Source organism: Topomyia yanbarensis, chromosome 3 (genome assembly GCF_030247195.1).
Source record: "Topomyia yanbarensis strain Yona2022 chromosome 3, ASM3024719v1, whole genome shotgun sequence".
Classification (NCBI taxonomy): domain Eukaryota; kingdom Metazoa; phylum Arthropoda; class Insecta; order Diptera; family Culicidae; genus Topomyia; species Topomyia yanbarensis.
The window spans coordinates 214,273,227-214,293,497 of record NC_080672.1 but is presented as its reverse complement, the minus strand read 5'-3'; the positions used below and the strand labels follow the sequence as shown (position 1 = coordinate 214,293,497).

Genomic DNA, 20,271 nt, shown 5'->3' with positions numbered 1-20,271 from the left:
AAGACACCAAATTTCTATCTCTCTCCGTTGAAAAGTTTGTGTTGGCGCCTTCTATGCGGTAACAGGTGGAACTAAAATTTTCTAATCAAAGCATGACTCGTATTATTTACTATAATTCTTCTGAACATACCATTGAGCTAAACCTAACGATTATTTCACAAAAATGTTTAGTTCGTGTGAATCGAGTACTGATACACAACCATGCACTATTAGGCCCCATGCAAAACTGACTCAGACATCACTTCGTTAAAAGTTTAATAACTTCTTTTAACAAAGTCGGATTTACTTGCAGTCTTCGACTAAATTGTAGACAATTCAATTATCCTTCTTATTTTCATTTACAGTGATAATACGATGTATACAGTGCCACCTAGCGGCGAAAATGCGTGCTGGTGGGTTTTCTCCATGTAAATTGTTGAAAATTCTCATACAAACTTCAGGCCCGTTGGTCCGGTAGTTAGACTTGTCCGATTTGCTTCAAATTTGGTGCAAGTACTCTTGGTGGGACTAGGAATCGACGCAGAGGTGGGCCGATAGGGGTCATTTTTTCCTGCACCCTACTGTGCACCCAGTGCATTAACGCAAGTGACGGAAGGTTATCGAAAAGTTTCGTGAAAATGAAAGTTCCAGTAATGATGATATTTTCCCAAACGGTTCGTGTTCGTGAGGTTTTTATTTTTTCTTTGGCATTAGGATTAGCGATAATAATTCAAATCAAGAATACTACTGGGAAGTCACCTTTAAAAAAAAGTCGATGTCGAAGTAAAATTTGAAACTATGCACGCATGCACTTCAGAGATAGCGTGATATCAGGAGCTGCGATTTCATTTCAACGCTTTTTTGTGAAAAGGGCGATACTTACAAATGTAAATATAGGGCTTTTTTCTTACATGCGAATGAGGGCTTTGAAACGCAACAAATTAACCTAAAAATTTTGATTCTACGATATTGCTTTCTTAAACTACAGCAAAAAATACAACGGGCGAAATTGTATTTTTGTTTGTTTATTTAAAGTTTCGCCCTCCACGCTCCATGCAAACAAACAGGGCGATACTTTTTTTGCTAGCAGTTTAGAGGCGAAACTGTTATTTTCGTTTTTTTAGGATTATCAAAATGATACCAGCTGTAAATAGTAACAATGATCTCTATTGAAAAAACCCGGACGAAATCGGTGGTGTAAAACGGTAGTTATTGTAAAAAAAACGTAAGGGCGATACTTCAATGCTGATAGATGGGACAACAAATTTTAATTTAATAATTTCAAATACTTTATGAAGTTTTGGGTTTCGATCACTGAATCATGCAATCTAGGATGTCAAAAAACACAATAGTTCTTAAATAGGAAATAAAACCAAGTCTGGAAATATTCACTGTTGATTTTCTTTGAATGGTATCACTGCTAGTATCGCCCTTTTCAAGAAAAAGCGTTGATTTCTTAGTTCTCAGTCGCGTTGGAAATTTGAGTAAAATATAAAATTCAAATCGATTCAAAAAAAATTCGTTTTGCCTTTCTCAATAGAAAGGTATTGCAATTGCTCTGAAAACCGACTTTTTAACGGAGGCCCGGAGGGCCGAGTGACATATACCATTCGATTCAGTTCGTCGAGTTCGGCAAATGTCTGTGTGTGTATGTATGTGTGTATGTATGTATGTGTGTGTATGTGTGTGTGTATGTGACCAAAAATGTCACTCATTTTTCTCAGAGATGGCTGAACCGATTTTGACAAACTTAGCCTCAAATGAAAGGTGCAACGTTCCCATAGGCTGCTATTGAATTTCTAATGGATCCGACTTCCGGTTCCGGAATTACAGGGTGATAAGTACGAACACGCAGAAAATGTCGATTTTAATAAATTCTGCAATGAATGTATAAAGGTGAAAATTTTTCCAAAATATGACCACAACTGCTTCGATTTGTAGTATTAGGTCACTAACATCCATTCAAAGTCTATTTGGCCACATTGGCCACCAGCCCCGGCGGAAGTATCTAAATTCAGAATAACAGTCACATCGGTTTCTCGGAGATGGCTAGACCGATTCGACTAAACTTGGCCTCAAATGAAAAGTATTGCGTCCCTGTAAATGGCTATTTAATTTCATCCCGATCCGACTTCCGGTTCCGGAGTTACAGGCTGTGGCGTGCGATCACATAGCAAATTGTGATTCAAACCGATACTCCGATGAAAGCAAAAAAGGTAAAAATTTCGCTAAAATGTCTCTCAAACAACTTAAATTTGCTGTTCTAGGTCACCGACGGCCAACCAAACTTTCGTTGACTACATTAACCACCATAGACGGTTCCGGAAGTGCCCGGGAAAAGCGGCCATCTTTCAAAATTTACGGACTCACATCAGTTTCCCGGAAATGGTTGGGCCGATTTTCACAAACTTAGTCCCAAATGATAGCTATAATATCCCCATAGATGTCTATAAAATTTCGTACGGATCGCTTATATGGTTCCGGAAATATAGACTAAACCGTCCGGTCACATATGAAATTCCCATATAAGCCGGAACTCAAATTTTTTTTCAAAGGGGGGACCTCATGAAATTTCAGAAATCGAATTCGTATTTTTAATGCCAAACATCTTTAAAATGCATGAAACGTCGAGATTTTATGTTATCTCGAAACAATTTTTTTTTATAAAAATCGACTTTTTGGGACTTTGCCGATTTCGCACCTTTTTGCCTTTCTCAATAGAAAGGTATTGCAATTGCTCTGAAAACCGACTTTTTAACGGAGGCCCGGAGGGCCGAGTGACATATACCATTCGATTCAGTTCGTTGAGTTCGGCAAATGTCTGTGTGTGTATGTATGTGTGTATGTATGTGTGTGTATGTGTGTGTGTATGTGACCAAAAATATCACTCATTTTTCTCAGAGATGGCTGAACCGATTTTGACAAACTTAGTCTCAAATGAAAGGTGCAACGTTCCCATAGGCTGCTATTGAATTTCTAATGGATCCGACTTCCGGTTCCGGAATTACAGGGTGATAAGTACGAACACGCAGAAAATGTCGATTTTAATAAATTCTGCAATGAATGTATAAAGGTGAAATTTTTTCCAAAATATGACCACAACTGCTTCGATTTGTAGTATTAGGTCACTAACATCCATTCAAAGTCTATTTGGCCACATTGGCCACCATCATCGGTTCCGGAAGCCCCGGCGGAAGTATCTAAATTCAGAATAACAGTCACATCGGTTTCTCGGAGATGGCTAGACCGATTCGACTAAACTTGGCCTCAAATGAAAGATATTGCGTCCCCGTAAATGGCTATTTAATTTCATCCCGATCCGACTTCCGGTTCCGGAGTTACAGGTTGTGGCGTGCGATCACATAGCAAATTGTGATTCACACCGATACTCCGATGAAAGCAAAAAAGGTAAAAAATTCGCTAAAATGTCTCTCAAACAACTTAAATTTGCTGTTCTAGGTCACCGACGGGCCAACCAAACTTTCGTTGACTACATTGACCACCATAGACGGTTCCGGAAGTGCCCGGGAAAAGCGGCCATCTGTCAAAATTTACGAACTCACATCAGTTTCCCTGAAATGGTTGGGCCGATTTTCACAAACTTAGTTCCAAATGATAGCTATAATATCCCCACAGATGTCTATAAAATTTCGTACGGATCGCTTATATGGGTCCGGAAATATAGACTAAATCGTCCGGTCACATATGAAATTCCCATATAAGCCGGAACTCAAATTTTTTTTTCAAAGGGGGGACCCCATGAAATTTCAGAAATCGAATTCGTATTTTTGATGCCAAACATCTTTAAAATGCATGAAACGTCGAGATTTTATGTTATCTCGAAAAAAAATTTTTTTTATAAAAATCGACTTTTTGGGACTTTGCCGATTTCGCACCTTTTTTCAGTTCAATATTACCGTGGCTGTTTTTTCTTTTTCAAAATTTTAGAACTCGAATAACAGTTATGTGTCCAACAAAAAAAACACCTTTAACAGGCCAACGAGGGTACCCGGGTACCCACAAATTGAAATGCTCATAACTATGGCTTCCTTGAACCGATTTGGACACTTTTAGATATTTTGGATTCAGGAACTCGTTCACTTTTTGATTTTGTACAATAGGACCGGAATAATGGATCTGGTTTTAGGTAATCCGGATTTTCCGAAGTAATGTTCCAGTACTAGGATATGATTTGTAAATTTTAATAATGTCCTAGCAATATGAGTATCAAAACTCTTCAAATTGTCTCGGAAATCTGTTATTATTGTTACGGGACCTTATGGCAATTTTAAAAATGGAATTGGAATGGAATGGCCACTCACGGCCCCACGGGAACCTGCTCCGGAATGTCCGTTCCGGGGTCAAATCACCAAATGGTTCCAAAACTACGAGATACAGCCTACTGATGCAATTCCAAGAATTTTGATACCCATATTGCTAGTATTCCATTGAAGTTCGCAAATAGTACCCCAGCACTGGAACCTGCTTCCGGAAACCCGGATTTCTGGGAACAGAATGAAGTAAACCGATTTCATTTTTATCAAGTCCAAAAGTGGATGAGTTCCTGAATCCAAAACGGCCAAAAGTATCGAAATCGGTTGGATATTACCTTAGTTACGGGCATTTTAGTTTTGTGGGTACCCGGGTACCCACGTCGGCCTGTTACGTAGTAAAAAAACTCAGGAGCCCCTCCTCACTCCCACCCTTGCTATATCAACAATATTATTAACCCAAAAGCTTGACTTAGTGATGTTCTAAGATGTCACAAAGTTTCAATTTCCAGCTATGGATAAAACATAGGAATTTAATTAATTGAAACTTAAAAAGGTACCCGGGTACCGCGTCGGACACACAACGGATAATGATTTCTTTTCCTGTATATAGTTATCATTTGATGTATAATAATAAAATGTAATATATGCATTTAAAGCTTTTAATGAATATAAACAACGCACACATTCTCGTGATTCATGATTGAGAAAGGCACAATTGCACCGCTAGGTGGATTAAAATAGGTTTTTTTGTTTCAGTACAATATATAACCCCTTTAGGAAAATTCAGTTCTCCCACCACAATATAGATATTTTATTAACAGAGCATTAACAATAATTCGTTGGTATGTCTATTTTATGGGCCATTTTTTCGCTTTCCCATTGATTTGGTTTGAGATTTCTAGCACTGATGTTGTCCTATGCTGATTTGAGCGATTCTCTGAGTCCTGCCACTATCCCATGTAGTATGTGTTATCAAAAACATCGCGAAGCATCAAGTTCTAAATGCTCTCAAACGATATAATAGCCGAAGAGTGATAAGAGTTATAAGAAATGTCTCATCACACTGTTAGGTGGATTAAACACGTTTTCATTTATAAAATTGTTTTCGATTCTTGTATATTTATAGTTTCGATAATGCATTCGCTATATTTGTATGCGTAATTAAGGAAAGTTACAATAATGGCAAAATATAACTAGAATGCTTGGTCTATACATGAAATGTGATTATTTTGCCTAAAATTTGATTTTTCTTCACTGGTCCGGGTTTTTACCTCACACAATCGAAAAGTTTTTACAAGCTAATCTTATGCTATAAAGCTTTAATTCCAGATATTAGTTCGGTCACAGTTTTCTGTTTTCTTTCTTCAGATCTTCTTAAATAAGTTTAATCGGATTCGATCACCTACTACAAATGAAATGACCTGAAAACCAAGAAGGTTTGTTTCAATATGTAATATTCGATGTTGATTGGTTGTGATTAAACCATACGTAAGAAATATGTTTGATTTATTATTACTATAAATGTACTAATAAAATAAATATTTTACATCAAGTAGTATAGTCCTACGTCTACAACTCGTTCAACCCCATAGGGCTGCTCCTTGTAGTTTTCATGCATCAAGGTCGTTTCTTCAAACAGAAATTTTGGTTACCAATGGGATCTCCCTTATCGCCAGTTGTAGCAAACATAGTGTGGGAGAGGGTTGAGAGAAGTGCGCTGGAACAGTTGCATCAAGAAGGCATTGTACCAATTTTCTTCAGGCGGTACGTTGACGACTGTTTATCGAGTGTGCGAAGAGAACAAATGGAGCGCATGCTGGAGGTGTTTAACAGTTTCCACCCACGACTGCAGTTCACCATAGAACTTGAGGAGGATGGTCAAATACGGTTTTTGGATACAATAGTGCGTAGGGAGGAGGACCATCTTACCACGGAATGGACTCCGAAGGATTCAGAAGGCAGATATTTAGACTATAATTCCTCGAGTCCATTTAACCATAAGAAAAATTCAGCGATAGCATTAGTTGATAGGGCATTGAAACTAAGTGAAGTATATTATCGTTCAAATGCACTAGAAGTTGTGAAACAAATACTCACTAATAATAATTACCCAGGTTCATTCTGCAACAAGATTATTAAAGAACGAGCACACAAATTGTACAATACTCTTGAACCTAAAAACACTGATGTGACAATGAAATTTGTTTCTGCACCTTATATACCGGGTCTGGGAGAAAAAATAGCCCGGTATTTATCACAGCATAACATAAAACTAGCTTTTAAAACCATTGACAAAATTAAAGACACAGTACACAGTAAGCTTAAGGTCAGAATAGAAAAAGACCGTCGAACTAATGTTGTTTACGAAATACCATGCGGTGTCTGTACAGATAAGAAATACATTGGACAAACAAGTCAATTTTTAAAAAAGCGTTTGGAACAACATAAGAATGATATAAAAAATAAAAGCGTAGGAAGTACGGGGCTAGCACACCATACAATCAATGAAGGCCACCTTTTTGATTTTAAAAATGCTAAAATATTGGACGAGGTGCCTAGGACCGATACCCGGTTGATAGTGGAAATGTTCCAAATAAAAATAAAAGGAGAGTCGAACACGTTCAATCTACAACGGGATTCTATTAAGTTTAGGTCTGCATACAACGGCTTAATAGAGAAGCTGAAGAGCACCGTGCGTCCGAAGAAAGTACCAACGGAGATTTAGTGTACAAGACAAGACAGCAGTTGATAATGTGATTGTTCATTGTGTAGACGTTGTTAGCATGTAAGTGATGTTGTTTAAATATGTGTTTAGTGTTAGATTTTAACAAATATTATATTATAGTAAGCCGCTGAGGATGACTGAACATGTTAGTAGGTCGAAACGCCCGGTAAAATGCAGCTTGTTTTAATTTTCACCGGAAAAATATCGATGACCGTCCATACCAAAAGAACAGCCATTAGGCGAAAAGTGCTTGTCAACTTCGTCCGGTTCCGCTTTGAGTTCAGCGCAGCAGCCCAGGCCGGTACGCCATATTTCATGATTGAGGATGAGACATTCGCCAGGAGAGGTCTCGTGCTGCCTCTTGCCCCTCCGTGATTCGGCATAATCCTTGCCAATGCGCTAGTTGTCCTCGCAGCCTTCTCACATACATAGTCGACATGGCAGTTGTAATTCAACCGATCGTCAACCATCACACCCAGGTGCTTCAGCGCGCGCATCGATGGAATCGATTGTCCCCCGATGCTGATCTCGAGACACTGGATTTGCTTACGATTGCTAACCAGCACTACCTCAGTCTTGTGGTGAGCCAGCTGCAACCTGACGTTAACCATCCAGGTTTCCACGATGCCTATTGTCTCTGCCGTCAGCATCTCCACCTCCTCACGGGTCTCGCCCGTTATCATCAGGACAACATCATCTGCAAAGCCGACGATCTCCACTCCCCTGGGTAGTTCCAGTGTTAACACTCCGTTGTACATAATATTCCAGAGCGTTGGGCCGAGTATGGAGCCCTGAGGTACTCCCGCCGTTACCCTAATCGACCTCTGCCCCGTGTTCGTTTCGTAGACCAGTACTCGGTTCTGAAAGTAACTTTTCAGAACCTTGCACAGATAGTCCAGAACCTTGCACAGATAGTCCAGAACCCGCATTCTGTGCAGCGCTACGGCGATGGCTCCCCAGCTAGCACTGTTGAACGCGTTCTTCACGTCAATTGTTACCGCGGCTCAGTAGCGATTACCCCTTCTCTTTTGCTTCAATGCTATCTCCGCGTTCGCGATGACGATGCGGATAGCGTCCACCGTCGATAGTCCTTTCCGGAACCCGAACTGTCTCTGCGATAGTCCGTTCCCACTTTCAGCGTAGGTCGTCAGCCTGTTGAGGATGACTCTTTCCAGGAGTTTACCGAGAGTATCCAGCAGGCATATAGGCCGATACGATGCTGGATGTCCTGGTGGTTTCCCTGGTTTTGGCAGTAACACCAGCTTCTGGATCTTCCATCTATCCGGGAAGTAGCCATCGTCCAGGCATTTCTGTAGGACTATCCTGAACATGTCCGGAAACGCCAGCATCGCAGTCTTCAGTGCTACGTTGGGGATACCATCCGGTCCGGGAGCTTTCTTCGCTTTCAGCCCTTTTGCCACTATAAGGAGCTCGTCGTTGGAAACCCGATTGTCACCTGCATTTCCACCATCTGCATCAGCGTACGGTGTAGGCGGCCATGCGGTTGGGTCGTGCTTCGGGAAAAGGCCCTCCACGATAATTTTCAGCTTGTCGCCGCACATTTCGGCTAGCGTCATTGGGTCCTTGATCCTGGCCATAACGACACGGCAAGCATTACCCCAGGGGTTAGCGTCTACTTCTCTGCACAGCTTCTTGTAGCAGGTGGACTTGCTTAGCACTATGTCACGTTTAAAAGCGGCCCTAGCCGCCCGGAATACACTCTTCTCTGACTGCCTCAGATCTTGCTCTCTGAACGCGTCTTCTGGTTTTTAAGCAAGTGGCCCGGAGGATGCTTAGCCTTTCGTTCCACCAGTACGCCGGACGCCGGTAGTTCCTCGGCTCCATTTTCCTCGGCATTGTTATATCGCATGCCCTAGCTATTGTTTCCGACAGCTCATCGGCACTCGGAATTAGAGTGGCGCTGTCAGCACGAAGTGCTTCCACAAAAAGGTCCATGTCGAATTCCTTTATTTTCCACTTCCGCTCGCCAGTCCTCACTCTCTGCGTCACCGTACGATTTCGCCGACCAATGGTGTAGTGGATGGCTTGGTGATTACTATGTGTGTACTGCTCACTAACTCGCCAATTCATGTCATCCATCAGCGACGCGCTGCAGAATGTTACGTCGATGATGGATTCCCGACCGTCTCTACGGAATGTGCTAGCGGAACCTTCATTGCACAGGTTTACGTCCAGCTTCGCCAGTGCTTCCAAAAAGCTGTTTTTTACAATGGAGAACCTTTACGTCCTAGCCCAGTACACGTGCTATTGGTAGGGTCCAATCTACCACACGGGGTGCACTGGGAGCGTGTCGGGCTCGAATGGTGACCAGCCATTAATACCGACTAAACTCCATTGGGCTCCGCCATCATTCCTCCCAAGAACTACCTCTCGGTATTACTTCTGGGGGGATGGCTGTACTTAATGTACTCATTCACTCTCACTCACGCGTTCATACGTCCTGTATGAGGCTTACTTGGGTGCTCTCTCAATCGCACTTTGATTCACTCTCAAACACTCCCACATGAGGCTGACTTTTGTGCTCACCTTTTTCGTTCCTTGCGAGGCTGACTTGTGTGCTCACCTTACTCATTCCTTGCTAGGCTTACTTTTGTGCTCGCCCCACCCATACCATGTGAGGCTGACTTGGGTGCTCACCCTATCACCTGATTCACTCTCAACCGTGCCACTCTATTGTACCTTTGTCACTCCCCCTAGCATCCCATGTGGGACATTTTTCTTAGGCCCCACTTCTGGCATACCATGCGAGGCTGACTTGTGTGCTTACCTTTTTTCATTCCTTGACTTTTGTGCTAGCCTCTACCATACCATGCGAGGCTGACTTTTGTGCTCACCCTTAACATGCCGTGTGAGACTGACTTGGATGCTCACCCTTTCACTCCTCTGCCACGCCATGAGGTATCGATAGCTAAGTCCCAACATACTACGCTACGACCCTCCCGTCTTGGCATGAGTTAGTCCACTTATACGCCTATACACTCACTCTTCTGTCTTGCTTCGGGGTGGCTGGGTTTACCCCTTACGCGGTTGCCATTCGCTGCGCCAAACCTGCCTCGGCATGAACAAACCATTCACTCCCTTTTTTGCGCTTGGCCTTTTTCGCTCCAGCTAACCAATCACTAGTTAGCCGTGCCCGTCGTCTGTTGCTCGGTTCGCCAGATTACCTGTAGCCTACTGGCAATCTGGATGGTAGCAGCCGAGACTGCGTTCCACTTCTCCACCGATTGACACATCCGCCGAATAAGGGTATCAGGGGTTGTGTCCCAGCCACAGACGTCAAGCATTGCTCTTCTTTCGACGTCGAACCGAGGACATACGAACAGTATGTGTTCGGCAGTTTCGTCTACACCTGGGCAGTCCGGGCAGACTGGGACCTCCGTGTGCCCGAACCTGTGGAGGTACTGTCGGAAACTGCCATGGCCTGACAGGAATTGTGTGAGGTCGATGTTAACTTCCCCATGGGGTCTTCCCACCCAGCTCGATATGCTAGGTATCAGCCGGTGGGTCCACCTACCTTTCGAGGAGTTGTCCCACTCACGCTGCCATCTGGCGACCGAGGTCACTCTGGTTCGCTCGCGGGCTCCCCTATTTCCACGTAGCTCAAAGTACTCCTCATCTTCCCGAATGACCAGCCCGACTGGCATTATGCTCGCTATCACGCAGGATGCATCGTGTGATACCGTGCGGTAGGCAGATATCACTCTGAGGCACATCACGCGGTAGGTGCTCTCCAGTTTCTGTAGGTAACTGGTTACCCTCAGTGCTCTTGACCATGACGGGCCGCCGTACCTGAGGATAGATACGGCAACGCCTGCCAGTAACCTACGTCTACTGGCGCACACCTTTGAGCTGTTGGACATCATTCTCGATAGAGCCGCAACAGCAGTCGACGCTCTCTTGCATGTATAGTCGACATGGCTGCCGAAGGTCAGCTTGTCGTCTATAATGACTCCGAGAGACTTCAGACTCCACTGTGAGCTGATCACGACTTCTCCCACATGGATAACTGTATGTTGTGCCGACTTGCGGTTGTTGACGATAACTACCTCCGTCTTATGAGGAGCGAGCTCCAGGCCTCTCGCGCTCATCCATTCCTCCATCGTGCTAATCGCGTGTTCTGCGGTTAGTGCTACCTCAGGAATCGACTCCCCGTAGACCTCCAAGGTTACGTCGTCAGCAAAGCCGACGATCTTGACCCCAGGAGGGCACTTCAGTCTCAGAACCCCGTCATACATGAGGTTCCATAGCACCGGGCCTAGGATCGAGCGCTGCGGGACTCCGGCGGTAATCGGAACCCTTTTCTGACCGGCATCGGTCTCGTATAGCAGTACGCGGTTCTGGAAGTAACTTTCCAAGATCCGGTACAGACCCACCGGTAGGCTAAGCCGGTGTAACGAAAGCGCGATGGCATCCCAGCTTGCGCTGTTGAATGCGTTCTTCACGTCGAGTGTCACTAACGCACAGTATCGAATACCTCGCCTTTTTCGTTGGATCGCTATCTCGGCAGTATTTATCACTGAGTTGAGAGCGTCCACTGTGGACTTGCCCTTCCGAAAGCCAAACTGGTTGCTTGACAGACCGTCCGTACCTTCCGCGTACGGGGTGAGCCTGTTGAGGATGATCCTCTCAAGCAGTTTGCCAGTCGTGTCGATCAGACAGATTTGTCTGTACGCCGATGGGTCGCCTGGCGGCTTCCCGGGCTTCGGCAACAGCACCAATTTCTGCCTTTTCCATCTATCGGGGAAACGGTACTCGTCAAGGCATTTCTACATAGCTAGCCTGAACATAATCGGGTTCGCTATGATCACTGCCTTGAGAGCGTTGTTTGAAACTCCATCCGGCCCTGGAGCTTTGTTCATTGCTAGGGATTTAGCCACTGCGAGTAGTTCTTCATTCATCACTGGAGCCACCATTTCGGCCCGCACTGTCTCGTAGTGCGGGTGGCCAGGGGCTTGTGGCTCGAGACGGGAAGAGTACTTCGATAATCGTTGCCAACCGGTCCGGAGACCGTTCTGGGGGTGAGGAACCCCCTTTGGTCTTGGCCATCACATTCCGGTAGGCGTCACCCCATGGATTCGCGTTGGCACTCTCACACAGGTTGTCGAAACACGCTCTCTTGCTGCTTTTAATAGCCTTGTTAAGGTCCAATTTCGCAGCTCGAAACACTTCACGGCGGTTCTCTCTTACATCCTCAGTGCGAGCTCTTTGCATCCTACGTCTAGCTCTGAGGCAGGCTGACCGTAGAGCTGCAATCTCGGCACTCCACCAGTATACCGGGCATCTACCGTTTCTTGGCAGTGTTTTTCTCGGCATAGTGGCGTCGCACGCGCGTGATAGAACAGCTACCAGCGCATCCCCGCTTAGACTGTCGGTGTTGGCCTCCAGTCCCAGGGCCGCGGTGAAAGCTTCGCTGTCGAAGTGATTGGACTTCCACCCGCGTACCTGACAGGGATCTCCCGCCCTCGGATGCTGCACACCATAGTTGATCCTAAAGCGGATTGTTAAATGATCGCTATAGGTGTAGCCTTCGTCTACCCTCCATTCCATGCCTGGAGCCAGACTCGGGCTGGCAAATGTTAGGTCAATCCACGCCTCCACTCCGTTTCTACGGAATGTACTAGCGGAGCCATTATTAGCTAGCACAGTATCGAGTTTCGCAAGCGCCTCCATTAGAGCTTGACCCCTGCTATTTGTACAGCGGCTGCCCCAGTCCACTGCCCAAACGTTAAAGTCTCCCGCTATGACTACCGGTTTCCGGCCCACTAGGTCCGACGAGAGCTTGTCGATCATCTGGTTGAACTGTTCTATTGGCCACCTTGGTGGGGCGTAGCAGCTGCAATAGAACACACCATTGATCTTGGCAATCGCCACACCCTCGGCGGAGGGGTGTATTACCTCTTGAATCGGGAACCGTCCCGTTGTACAGATTGCCACCATTCCAGACCCGTCCGACACCCAATTACCGTTGCCGGCAGGGATGCGGTACGGGTCTGATAAGAGGGCGAAATCTGTCCTCGACTCCAAGACCGACTGCCACAGCAGCTGTTGGGCTGCTGCACAATGGTTAAGATTTAGCTGTGTGACGTTCACGGCTTCTTCTTATTTAACTCACCGAAGGGACACGAAGGTCCGCCCATAGCATGTTTATGGGCTTGCTTCTTAGCGGTGCAGATAAGGCACTTATGTGCCTTAGTGCAATTCCGCTCTTTATGTCCCTCCTCGCCGCAGCGACGACATAGTTTGCTCCTATCTATGCCCTTGCACTCGTAGGCTTTGTGGCCGGACTTAAAGCACCGATAGCACCTATCCACTGTAGGCGGCGACGACGTCTTCTGCGGTCGTGAACTCGTCCAGATGCTTGCACTGGAGAGTCATTTCCGCCCCTAGCTACCTGACTTGGGCGCCCTCATCAAGGACCTCTTGGGCCAAGGCCTTGTATACCGCACTAGATTGTGCGCCTCGCTTCAGCACCAGAAGCATTTCTCCCGTGTTGGTGCGTCTCACGCTACGCACATCTTGCCCAAGGGCCGAAAGGCTTTCGGCCGCCTTCATCGACTTTAGGACATCCGCGTATTTGTCCTTGTCGGTTTTTAACCACAAGGCCTCGCCTCTGTCTTTGGCCTTCTTCGCGGGCCGCGGTACCTCCGTTGTCGGTGCCGGCTTCTTCTTGGTGACCAGCGTCCAGGGGTTTGAGACCCCCTGCCCCGGTTGCCCCGGGTTGCTGGTACCAACGCTCTGCTCAGCGAGGTCACTCTCACCCTCGCTTACCTCGCCCAGACGGCGTTTGACCTTAACGGTTGCACGCCGTGTGGTGTCGCTTTTTGCACCCTCGCCTGGCGACTTCCTAGGGCGCTTCGCGTACGACGACGTCTTGCGATTGCCCTTTCCTTTTCCCTTCGAGGGGAACTCGGCCGCCGCTTCGAGGGACGTGGCTGCTCCATAAAAGTTGAAGGCCACTGTCTGAGTGCCTGTATCGACCTTCTCTTTTCCCTCCCTTTTGGAGGCCACTGTCTGGGTTTCTCTGTCGGACTTCTCCCGACATTCCACCCTCTTGGCATAAGCCTGCTGTTTCTGTCTTGCGACACAAACAGTTTTTCGGAGTTCCAGGATACTCTGTTTTAACTCCTTGCTTATGTTTTGCTTTGCGCTAGTGTACTCGATTATTGAATCAAGCTGCTCCACCACTTTACGCATCGCGGATAATGGCCCCTCCGGTGCGTTGGTAGGGCTATTTACTACCGCTGCTGGGGGTCACTGGTGCTTTCAGATGCAGCACTCGTCGCTCCACTACTCTCCCCACGAGGGGGAGACCTCGCCAAACCACCTCTAGCGAAGGGGTTTGGCACCTCCGTTTGTTTACTATTTTTATTTTTGTTCTCCATATCAAATCCCACGAGTCGCGCGAGAATAAATGTCCGCCACGCCAGAGCTCCGCATTAGCGTGGTAAGGGACGCTTACTGTGGGGGTTGCCCAGGTACCCCACAGGCTCCGTTAACGATCGAGCATCTTTTTCACCTCCTCGATCACTCATCCCTCGGCACGGGTCGCTTCACGCCTTGGAATTGGGGTTATGACCTACCTTGCTTTACGCGGTGACCACGGCCTAGATCATCACAACCATCCTCCTCTACCAGGAGGCCAATAGGCTGTAACCTCATGCGTTGGTCAGCCTGCTACCCCACTCCACGGCCCAAGCGTTGAAATCTCCTCCTATAACAACCGGCGTTCGCCCGACTAACGAGTCGGTTAATGCGTCCAGCTCTTGCTCTGGTGACGAGCATAACAGCTGCACACGAATACGCTGTTTATCCTGGCGATCACGAAACCTTCGTGTGTGCTATCCACCACTTCTTGAACAGGGAAACCGCCCATCACTTGGATTGCCGCCATCCCTGCACTATCCACCACCCAGTTACCGTTATCGGGAGGGACACGATACGGCTCTGCAATAATTGCAACGTCGCACTTCATTTCTGTTGTTGACTGCCACAACAGTTGCTGTGCAATGTCACAATGATTGAGATTGAGCTGGGTAACCTCCATCATTATTGGCCTGCCTTCGACTTTTTGTACTCGGGGCATAAGAAGCCTCCCGTCATGTGGTCTTTTTCGACCTCATTTGTGCAGAGAAAGCACTTCGGTTGCTTTGTGCAGTCTCTAGCAATGTGTCCCTTCTCCCCACATTTTCTGCACAGATCAGATCTGTCGGGGTCTCTACAGTTTCTTGCCTGATGGCCAAAACCCAGGCATCTCAAACACCTCTCCATTTGTTTAGTGGCTCTAGGGATCAATCGCAACGAGCACACCGACCACCCGATTTTGATCTTACCGGTCGACATAAGCTTGTTGGCTGCGGTTGGCGATAAGCGTATCACTGCTGTCTGTGTACCACTGTACGCCTTCCTCAATCTTATTGATATCTGCTCCCTCTCCAGGCTTCCTTACTCTATTAGCGCGCTTCTCACTTCGTCTTCCGTTGTGATCTCGTCCAGATTCCTGCACTCGACCACTGCTTCCTGAACTAATGCTCTCACATTCGCTTCTCCTCCCACCGCTTCTGCCACAAGTTCCCGGTAGGCCGAGCTCTTGATCAATGGAACTTTCTTCAGCTCGAACAGCATTTCGCCTTTCTGAGTACGCCTGGTTTTTATAACGTTCTCTCCCAGCTCCTTCAACTTGGGATCCTCTCGCACCCTTTTGAGGATCGCAGCGTACGTCACGCCTTCGTTTACTTTGACGACTAGAGCGTCTCCCCTCTGCTTCTGCTGGCGTGGCCGAAGGTCTTCTTTTTTCTTTTTCTTCTTTTCCTCCTTTTCTTTCTGTTTTTTCCTCCTCTCTTCTGCTGTTTCTACGGTACGCCATTCACTCTGCGATTTTCGGCTTTTTCGCTGTCCTTCACCGACCTTCCTGGGCTTCTTCGGTTCCTCCTCCTCTCCTGGCGTTTCCTTTATTCTTTTCACAGAACGAGAATCCCGGCCGCCCTTCGGTGTCTCATAGGCTTCTGCTTCTTCTATCGCTGTGGACTTCAGCGCATTTTCGGCGTTTTCAGCTCGCTCTAGTAACGCCATATGTTCGCATTCGGCTGCTGCTACGGCGGATTTGATGGTAATCACTAGATCCTTGATATGTCCGTGCACGTTACCCTTGCTTTTGACGAATTCGTAGAGTTCATCAATTTTTTGCCTCCTATAGAAAGGTTGTGCAATCACTCTGAACATCGTCAACCTAATCCCGGCCCGGGGGGCCGTCTGTCATATACCATTTGACTCAGTTCGTCGAATTCGACAAATACCTGTGTGTGTGTATGTATGTATGTATGTATGTATGTATGTATGTATGTGACCAAAAATAAGCACATTGGTTACTCGGAGATGCCTGAACCGATTTCATTAAACTTAGTCTCAAATGAAAGGTACAACATTCCCATAGGCTGCTATTGAATTTCATTAAATTCGAGTGCCGATTCCGGAGTTACGGGTTTAAGAGTGCTGACGACGGAATTCACATTTTTGCCTTTCTCCTATAGAAAGGTTATGCAAGAGAGCGTCGACTGCTGTTGCGGCTCTATCGAGGATGATGTCCAGGTTTGCGCCAGTAGACGTAGGTTACTGGCAGGCGTTGCCGTATCTATCCTCAGGTACGGCGGCCCGTCATGGTCAAGAGCACTGAGGGTAACCAGTTACCTACAGAAACTGGAGAGCACCTACCGCGTGATGTGCCTCAGAGTGATATCTGCCTACCGCACGGTATCACACGATGCATCCTGCGTGATAGCGAGCATGATGCCAGTCGGGCTAGTCATTCGGGAAGATGAGGAGTGTTTCGAGCTACGTGGGAATAGAGGAGCTCGCGAGCGCACCGGGGTGACCTCGGTCGCCAGATGGCAGCGTGAGTGGGACAACTCCTCGAAAGATAGGTGGACCCACCGGCTGATACCTAGCATATCGAGCTGGGTGGGAAGACCCCATGGGGAAGTTCACTTCCACCTGTCACAATTCCTGTCAGGCCATGGCTGTTTCCGACAGTACCTCCACAGGTTCGGGCACGCGGAAGTCCCAGCCTGCCCGGACTGCCCAGGTATAGATGAAACTGCCGAACACATACTGTTCGTATGTCCTCGGTTCGACGTCGAAAGAAGAGCAATGCTTGACGTCTGTGGCTGGGACACAACCCCTGATACCCTTATTCAGCGGATGTGTCATTTGGTGGAGAAGTGGAACGCAGTCTCGGCTGCTACCATCCAGATTGCCTGTAGGCTACAGGTAATCTGGCAAACCGAGCAACAGACGACGGGCACGGCTAACTAGTGATTGGTTAGCTGGAGCGAAAACGGCCGAGCGCATAAAAGGGAGTGAATGGTCTGTTCATGCCGAGGCAGGTTTAGCGCAGCGACTGGCAACCACGTAAGGAGTAAACCCAGCCACCCCGAAGCAACACAGAAGAGTGAGTGTATAGGCGCATAAGTGGACTGCCTTATGCCAAGACGGGAGGGTCGTAGCGTAGTATGTTGGGACTTAGCTATCGATGCCTCATGGCGCACAGTGGTGGGTCTTCAAACAAAAGTCGGACAAAACCTCAAATATTACCTAATTTGGCTGAAAACCACAATTTAAGCTAATTTTGAGGTGCTGAGCTCATTTTTGATGTCAAAAGTCATAAAATATTAAATGCATTTTTCCAGTGTCATTGAACCTTTCTTATAACTATGATCCCGTTTTCATGATAGATTTTCCGTTACTGTCCACCAATGTCAGCAATATCATAAAAAATGAAGAACACTATTTTAAATCCATTGTATAACGTGTTGGTTTACTGTAGATTGTCTAACTATTTTACACAAAACACCATGCGCCTCCATATCAGCAACAAAGCTTCAAAATCTCTTTAAACCTTTTTGCGCACCTAGGCGCAGAACGAGACCATGATATTCGAAAAGTAGAGGTTATTTCCCATAGAATGTATACTATGTGATCGTTCCGAAATGATTCCGAAATTTGTACAGAATACATTAGTGAAAAAAGTATTTTTGATCTGACCACTTCAAACATATTTAAACTAAAGAGTCATAGCTCCAAGCAAATTTACCAAATGTATTTTATTTACCAACCAAGTTCTTTCGTTCCTCTATACAATGAAACTAGTTGTGCTAAAATCTGACCAAAATCAAAAGAGCAACATGCATTTGAAGTGAACAGAGCAATGGTGGTTTCGGAAATGAAAATCATTAAAAAGTCCGGACTTTGCTACGTTTAAACTCATGTTAAAAATCGTGTTCTTATCCAATAATCATAAAATTTTGAATATACATCATTCAATAGATGAGAAATTTAGGAAAAATATAGAATATCAATTTTCCAAAGATACATTTTTGAGGTTTTGGCCAGCCTTCAGCCACTGTGTGGCGTGGCAGAGGAGTGAAAGGGTGAGCATCCAAATCAGTCTCACACGGCATGTTAAGGGTGAGCACAAAAGTCAGCCTCACATGGTATGGTAGAGGCTAGCACAAAAGTCAAGGAATGAAAAAAGGTGAGCACACAAGTCAGCCTCGCATGGTATGTCAGAAGTGGGCCTAAGAAAAATGTCCCACATGGGATGCCAGGGGGAGTGATAGAGGTACAATAGAGTGGCACGATCGAGAGTGAATCAGGTGATAGGGTGAGCACCCAAGTCAGCCTCACATAGTATGGGTGAGGCGAGCACAAAAGTAAGCCTAGCAAGGAATGAGTAAGGTGAGCACACAAGTCAACCTCGCAAGGAACGAAAAAGGTGAGCACAAAAGTCAGCCTCATGTGGGAGTGTTTGAGAGTGAATCAAGGTGCGATAAAAAGAGCACCCAAGTAAGTCTCATACAGGACGTATGAACGCGTGAGTGAGAGTGAATGAGTACATTAAGTACAGCCATCCCCCCAAAAGTAATACCGAGAGGTAGTTCCTGGGAGGAATGATGGCAGAGCCCAATGGAGTTTAGTCGGTATTAATGGCAGCGTCACCATTCGAGCCCGACACGCGTTCAGTGCACCCCGTGCGGTAGCTTGGACCCTACCAATAGCACGTGTACTGGGCTAGGACGTAAATGTCTCCTCCATTAAAAAAAAGACATTTGCCGAATTCGACGAACTGAGTCGAATGGTATATGACAGGCGGCCCCCCGGGCCGGGATTAGGTTGACGATGTTCAGAGTGATTGTATAACCTTTCTATAGGAGAAAGGCAAAAATGTGAATTTGCTGTGTGCCCGCACTCTTAAACCCGTAACTCCGGAATCGGAACTCGGAATTTAATGAAATTCAATAGTAGACTATGGGAATGTTGTACCTTTCATTTGAGACTAAGTTATATGACATCGGTTCAGCCATCTCCGAGTAACTGATGTGCTTATTTTTGGTCACATACGTACATACATACATACATACATACATACATACACACTCACATACATACGCATACACACAGACATTTGCCGAATTCGACGAACTGAGTCGAATGGTATATGACAGACTGCCCCTCGGTCCGGGATTAGGTTGACGATGCTCAGAGTGATTGCATAACCTTTCTTTAGGAGTAAGACAAAAATGTGAATTTGCTGTGCGTCCGCACTCCTAAAACCGTAACTCCGGAATCGGAACTCGGAATTGAATGAAATTCAATAGCAGCCTATGGGAATGTTGTACCTTTCATTTGAGACTAAGTTTGATGAAATCAGTGCAGCAATCTCCGAGTAACCGATGTGCATGTTTTTGGTCACATACATACATACATAAATATATACACACACATACATACGCACACACACAGACATTTAACTCCGCTAGCGAATGAAGGATCTCAATAGTAGCATGTCTGTAATAATATACGTACATGGAACTATTGAGGACCAGAGCTACAGGTCCAAAGCCCTGGTAAAGGAGGATGGTTGTGATGATCTGGGCCGCGGTCACCACGTAAAGCAAGATAGGTCATAACCCCAATTCTAAGGCGTGAAGCGACCCGTGCCGAGGGATGAGTGATCGAGGGGGTGAAAAAGATGCTCGATCGTTAACGGAGCCTGTGGGGTACCTGGGCAACCCCCACAGTAAGCGTCCCTTATCCCGTTACTGCGGAGCTCTGGCGTGGCGGACATTTATTCTCGCGCAACTCGTGGGTTCAAACATGGAGATAAACAAAAAAAAACAAATAAACAAACGGAGGTGCCAAACCCCTTTGCTAGAGGTGCAGTGGCGTAGCCAGGGGGGGGGGGGGCGGGGGGTTTGGGGGTTAAACCCCCCCCCCCTT

The 20,271-nt window shown here is 46.3% G+C and overlaps 1 protein-coding gene across 1 annotated transcript; it reads left to right on the top strand.

Moving 5' to 3' along the window:
- Positions 1-4,588: 4,588 nt before the first annotated feature.
- On the top strand, positions 4,589-7,338 carry LOC131692873 (uncharacterized). Its single transcript, XM_058980216.1, has 2 exons — positions 4,589-5,741; positions 5,810-7,338. The coding sequence occupies exon 2, from the start codon at positions 5,866-5,868 to the stop codon at positions 6,976-6,978; it is 1,113 nt and encodes a 370-aa protein (XP_058836199.1). The 5' UTR covers positions 4,589-5,741; positions 5,810-5,865; the 3' UTR covers positions 6,979-7,338.
- Positions 7,339-20,271: the final 12,933 nt, after the last annotated feature.

Bases quoted from the DNA above. Each gene is read 5' to 3' on its own strand.
- LOC131692873 (XM_058980216.1), top strand. From the start codon at position 5,866: ATGCATCAAGGTCGTTTCTTCAAACAGAAATTTTGGTTACCAATGGGA.